The sequence below is a fragment of the Lithobates pipiens genome, unplaced genomic scaffold (genome assembly GCF_037356315.1).
Source record: "Lithobates pipiens isolate NorthernLeopardFrog02 unplaced genomic scaffold, aLitPip1_a1.2 Scaffold_19, whole genome shotgun sequence".
Classification (NCBI taxonomy): Eukaryota; Metazoa; Chordata; class Amphibia; order Anura; family Ranidae; genus Lithobates; species Lithobates pipiens.
The window spans coordinates 15,512,705-15,519,473 of NW_027507764.1; the positions used below are offsets into that span (position 1 = coordinate 15,512,705).

General features: G+C 41.7%; 1 protein-coding gene across 1 annotated transcript in view; it reads left to right on the top strand.

Moving 5' to 3' along the window:
- LOC143997906 (uncharacterized) overlaps positions 1-6,103 on the top strand; it is a 79,353-nt gene extending 73,250 nt beyond the window's left edge. Inside the window, exons 5-7 of the mRNA XM_077493727.1 lie at positions 3,063-3,170; positions 4,670-4,952; positions 5,429-6,103. Coding sequence (XP_077349853.1) covers positions 3,063-3,170; positions 4,670-4,952; positions 5,429-5,597 — 560 coding nt within the window. The 3' untranslated portion in view covers positions 5,598-6,103. The remainder of the gene's footprint in view (positions 1-3,062; positions 3,171-4,669; positions 4,953-5,428) is intronic.
- Positions 6,104-6,769: the final 666 nt, after the last annotated feature.

Consider the following 6,769-nt stretch of genomic DNA (forward strand, 5'->3'; position numbering starts at 1 on the left):
TTGACTTCTATTACAGAAGTCTTTCGCAAGTCATAATAAGCATAATGACTGAGATCCGGAATTCGTAAACAAAAATTCGTATTCCGTACAGAATTCGGACGCACGGCAATTCGTATTTCGGATCCTCCCGAACGTACGAATTTTGAGAAATTCGTACGAATTTGAGATTCGTACAAAACTAATTGCACATGTCTATTGACGAGATTACGCTATGTATGGTTCCATCTTTTCATGTAAACAAACATTGGGAAGTATTGAAGCAGTAGCGTGATCAAGATTAAACAGGAGGAGAAAATAGCCCAAAAAAATCAGTGCCGATGGGGATAATGTATATGTGATATGCTGAATTCATCGGTGCATTCCGGTAAGAATATGACCAAAGGGGGCCTCCGCTGATCACTAGCCTCCTATGTGTGGAATTCACGTGTGAAGGTGGTGTAGCAAAATACGGTGGTGGTGAAGAAATTCCAACAGAAAGTATTCACTTTGGAGAATTCTTGTGGCTTTTTTTGACCTGTCTTTTGGACTATTTGTATACACAGTTATAAGGATATAGAGTTAAAGCGGGAGTCCGCCGGGACTCCGCGTTTTTTTTTTTTTTTTTAAAAGCCAGCAGCTACAAATACTGCAGCTGCTGACTTTTAAAATAGTGACACTTACCTGTCCAGCGCGCCCGCGATGTCGGCATCCGAAGCCGATCTCTAGATCGACACTCGAGTGCTGCCGCCGCCATCTTGGGTATGGGAATCAGGAAATGGAGCCTTTCGGCTTCATTTCCCGGTTCCCTACTGCGCATGCGCGAGCCGCGCTGCGCAATGAGGACGGTCCCCGCTGCCTCTGGGATCTGTGTGTTTCCCAGCAGGCAGCGGGGCACTTGCGGGAAGAGGCGGGCACTTGCGGAAAGGGGCGTAAGTTACGCCCCTTTCCGCAGAGAGCTATCCCGGAAGTGGGTGCAGTTACCTGGATTATCCAGGTAACTGCACCCCCCTCCCCCCTGAAAGGTGCCGATTGTGGCACCGGAGGGGGGGAGGAATCCGATGAGCGGAAGGTCCACTTTAGGGTGGACCTCCGCTTTAATGAATTAATGAGTGTGTATATAATATTTTTGCACATCAAAATTGCATTTTGTAATTGAGAGTCAGCGAATATTTACTCAATAAGGAGTGGATTGCTTATTTGTATTTTTATTTATTTTTTCTGAGCGCTGCAGTTCTGGTACAGCAGTGAGCAGCCGAGAGACCGTTTATATTTTTGGGCTCCTCATCTGCTGACTGAACATTTGTATAGTGTCTATGGGAATGTTTGACCATTCTTCCAGAGGTACATTTGTGAGGTTAGGCACTGATGTTGGACGAGAAGACCTGGCTCGCAGTCTCCACTCTATCAGATTGAGGTCAGGACTGTGTGCAGGCCAGTCCACCCCAAGCTCACTCATCCATGTCTTTATGGACCTTGCTTTTTGCACTGGTCCAAATCATTTGGTGGAGGGGGGATTATGGTGGGGGGGGTTGTTTTTCAGAGGCTGGGTTTGGCCCCTTAGTTCCAGTGAAGGGAACACTTAAGGCGTCAGCATTCCAAGACATTTTGGACAATTTCATGATCCCAATCTTGTGGGAACAGTTTGGGGATGGCCTCTTCCTATTCCAACATGACTGTGCACCAGTATACAAAGCAAGGTCCATAAAGACATGGATGAGCGAGTTTGGGGTGGAGGAACATATATGACCCAAAGATGGTGCCTCCTCTGAGTTCCAAACTAAAAATATGAATGTGGTGGTTTTTTTAATATACTATGTATATATATATATATATATATATATATATATATATATATATATATATATATATATATATATAATATACTTTCAGTTGTGTCATATACAGTGCCTTGAAAAAGTATTCACACCCCTTGAAATTTTCCACATGTTGTAATTTTACAACCAAAAACGTAAATGTATTTTATTGGGATTTCATGTGATAAACCAACACAAAGTGGTACATAATTGTGAAGTGGAAGAAAAATGATAAATGGTTTTCTACATTTTTTACAAATAAATATGTGAAAAGTGTGGGGGGGACATTTGTATGGCGCCCCCCGGAGTCAATACTTTGTATAACCGCCTTTCTCTGCAATTACAACTGCAAGTCTTTTTGTGGATGTCTCTACCAGCTTTGCACATCTAGAGAGGACATTTCTGCCCATTCTTCTTCTTTGCAAAATATCTCAAGCTCTGTCAGATTGGATGGAGAGCGTCTGTGAACAGCAATTTTCAAGTCTTGCCACAGATTCTCAATTGGATTTAGGTCTGGACTGTGACTGGGCCATTCTAACACATGAATATGCTTTGATCTAAACCATTCCATTGTAGCTCTGGCTGTATGTTTCGGGTCGTTGTCCTGCTGGAAGGTGGACCTCCGCCCTGGTCTCAAGTCTTGCAGAATCTAACAGGTTTTCTTCTAAGATTGCCCTGTATTTGGCTCCATCCATCTTCCCGTCAACTCTGACCAGCTTCCCTGTCACTCCACAACTTTATCCTTAACCTGTCTGGTGTGTTCCTTGGCCTTCATGATGCTGTTTGTTCACTAAGTTTCTCTAACAAACCTATGAGGGCTTCACAGAACAGCTATATTTATACTGAGATTAATTACACACAGGTGGATTCTATTTACTAATTAGGTGACTTCTGAAGGCAATTGGTTACACTAGATTTTAGTTAGGGATATCAGAGTAAAGGGGGCTGAATACAAATGCACGCCACACTTTTCACTTATTTATTTAGAAAAAAAATGGAAGTCCATTTATAATTTTTCTTCCACTTTACAATTATATGCCACTTTAAAATCCCAATAAAATACAATTATATTTTTGGTTGTAGCATGACAAAATGTGGAACATTTCAAGGGGTGCGAATACTTTTTCAAGGCACTGTATATGAAATTACAGATCTGGTCAAAAGAGAATTTATTTTAATACTAGGAAAAGCGATTTTTAAGTACCAGAGAAAGAAGAGATGATACTGAGGAAGAGATGCAGAATCACCTTCTCGTGTAACATACTATAGTAACAGACTCTTTGTGTCTTGGTTTCGCCTCCAGAATGAAGACTTTGGTGGCTTTGCTTTTCCTGGGGTCGTTGGGTCTGGCTTGGTGCTGCAGCCCTCCACCTGGAGGTAAGAATAATATAAAGGTAAAAAAGTACATAAAAATAACTTTGGTGCACTAGATGAGGAGGAGGGTCTGAATACACTCTTATGGCAGCAGGTAGGTCATCAAAAGAACTCCTTCAGGTATTTTAAAGAGATATGCACTAAAGGTATCAACAACACTCATCTAGAAACTAGACCAATTCCAACGTTTTTATACAGCCTATTCCGGTCTCTTATTCTTAGTAAAATATAGATATATAAAAAAGTGAAAACACCCCATGGAACTGGTTGATCTTTTTAAACATTTGAACAGGCCATCATTGGATCTTGATTGAAATAGTGTGTGTGGAGGTGCAGCGTGGTAAACACTCATGCCGTTTACACACGGTCGGACTTTCCGGCAGAAAAAGTCTGACAGAATAATTTCATCGGATATTCCGATCGTGTGTGGGGCTTCAGTGCACTTTTTTTTTTTGAAAATTCTGGCGGACCTAGAAATAGAACATGTTTTAAATCTTTCCGACGGAATCAATTCCTATCGGGAAAACCCTTTGTCTGTATGCTGTTTCCGACGGACCAAAAACGATTGGCTACTGGCTATTTAACTTACTTTTTCTAGTCCTGTCGTAAGTGTTGTACGTTACCGCGTTCTAAACGATTGGACTTTGGTGTGATCGCAAGTAGGCAAGTTCCGCTTCAGCTGAATTCCGTCGGAAAAACCATCAAAGTTTATTCTGACGGAAAAACTAGTCATGTGTACATCACATCAGTTGCAGGAAACAGAATTGTGCTGAAATTGAAGTTCAGCAATACCCAACATGCCCAGCGGGAAGGCAACCCAACTGGGAGCGCTCACAGAATGAAACAGCGAAGAGTAATAGCAGAAGGTCTCTGGTGTGCTGACAGCACCTGTTTTGAGGGGTGGAATGTGGCCCGGCCAGTCCATATCCAAGTGGGGAGGATTCCAAGAAGGATGACATGTCTCTGCACTTCCTCCTACTCATCTGGAACCTCTCCCTAATGCTAATCACTGTCCCTGACAGATGGTTGACCTGTCCCTACTCTAGTCACACATGAAATGCGCACCAAACCTGGGAGCCAGGGTCTTGAATAGACTCTTACTGACTCAAGATGTCCACCAATGACATATGGGATGCCAGCATCCAATCAGATGCCACCTCTCTGTGACTAAGCAGAACATAGGGGAAGTCGTTTCCTTTCGACTTTCTCCTCCGGATGACTACAAGTGCCTACAGAAGAAGGTGACATGTTGGAAAAACCGACAACATAAAAATTCATTTTCACGATCCGTATTTTTCATTTGGTTAAAATAAGTATACCTCTAAATTTACCTGACTTTGCACTCTCCAGCTATAGTAAATCAATCCCACTGTCTCAGTCAATTTATTGACAACATTGCAGTTTACAGTTCCTTTTTTTTTGGTGAAGACCCCTTTAGAACAATGGAAATACTTTGTACACGATGTATAATTACTGAGTGTGTTTTGTTTTTCTTTCTTCAGCCACAAATATCGCCAGAAGCGGGGAAGCTTCGGAGAGTTCAGTTCTTATGGTTGATCCTATTGGTTACGCTTACAAGGCCAATGATGGTGTGACAGATACCAACTGGTTTCATGGCTCCTGTACCCACACAAATGCAGACCTATCACCCTGGTGGAAGGTAGACCTGAAACAGAAATACAAAGTGAATGTCGTTGTAGTCACTGGACGATCAGACAACGCTATGGGACGGTTGATGGGCGCTGAGGTCCGAATTGGAAATTCTCCAGACAATAACAACCCGGTGTGAGTACCACGGGGACAGGACACTGTACGGTTACCTGTGTCAATGGGATTTGGGCTTGTGTCGATGGCATCAGTTTGAGAGGCTTCAGAGATCATTCAGAATTCATTGACAGGTGCATTTGACCTTTTCTGATCTGCATTGACCTACTCCAATAGAGTTTTGCCTTCTCATAGACTTGTATGATAATAAAAAAACACAGCTGATGCAAACAAAAGCCCAATGACAAAAGGTCCTAAGCAGTGCACCACCCTGAACCCAAAATTAGAGACATTACTGCATGACTGGATTTGACCTATGAATATATTTAAAGAGAAAGTAAACATTCTAAGAAAAAAAATGATCTGGGCAGGAGGGGGGTTTAGGTGCCCGGAAATCAAGTGGTTAATGAACACTTTGGGCACCTTTAGTAAACCTCCTCCAAGTAAATAAGTGTAAATTCTGTTTCATTCTGTTGATCCTTGTTTGTTCTCCACAGGTGCGGTAAGGTGACCCAAGTTTCTGATGCTACGACAATTTTCTGCTGTAATGGAATGGAGGGTCAATACGTCAGTGTGGTGATCCCGGGGCGCAGTGAATACCTGACCCTGTGCGAGGTGGAGGTCTACGGTGACCTCGTAGCTCAGGAGAATCATGTCTGCTGGTAAACCTCAGAGGACCACGACAGAAGAAATCCTAAAGTTCATCATCAAATTTCATGTCCATCTTGATGATACGTCTGTTCTGTTCCGCTCTATACCTTGTAATCCTGTTTTAAGAAACTCTTTACATCTTTCTAAAATGTGATTTTCATTATACATAAAAATAATGTGCATTACACGTAGGGGACAGTTTAGAAATGTTTCCACCAAAGAGTCACCCAATTTTCACCCAGGATTCACCAATTTTTCCAGTTTATTCCAATTATGTGAATCTTGGGTAAAGTTTGCGTGATTCCTGTGGGAAATCATTTATGAATAGATCATTTAAAAATTTGCTAAAGTCATCTAGTTTTGGATGAAGTGTAGAAGGGTTGGAACCACTGCTGTCTGTGTCCTCATTGGGGAAATTTTCTTTATATATTTGTCCTGGTGACAATAATCAGAAAGAGATGAGAAACCTCAAATGTAAGATGTTTAAACTTGTTTTGGTGATGATAGTGTTTCCTTACCTAGGTGACAAGACAATAAAGTTTTTTTTTTTTATGTATCTTATTTTTATCTGCGTCGTCCATCCTTGTTTTGTTTTCTTTTTATGTATCTTTTTCTCTTCAGGTCTATTGTAATTGATCTTGTTAAAAAAAATATTAGATGAAATTATTGTTAAGGGGTCTGTCATTAAAGTGGAAGGAAATCCTAACTTTTCTTAAAAATGTCCACATACGCCCCCCATCCTACCTATCCTGCATAACCTGTATAAAAAACACATATTCTTTATACAGGTTAGGCAAGATAGATAGGAGGGTGAGAGGGTGGGGGTGGGGGGACTTTTTTTCTACTTATGCACAAATACGGAAGCACTGATTTGGACAGTAATAGCAGTGATCTCTAATAGTCTCATGTAATGGGTCTCTAGTCTATGACTGTCTTCTGAAGCATTTCTCCAGTTTCCAATATATTCCCAATAACTCCTATAGTATGTTTTCAGTCTCTGATATCTCCTGTTACATGTCCAGAGTTTCTGAGCATTTTCTGTAGCATTTTATTTACTGAATATGGAGTATATGATGTCAGGGGCTCCTTATTAGTGATGGCCGAACAGTTCGCCCGGCGGTCGTTTCGCGGCGAATTTAGGCTGTTCGCGATTCGCCCGATCGGCGGACTATTGCCGCCGTTCGCCC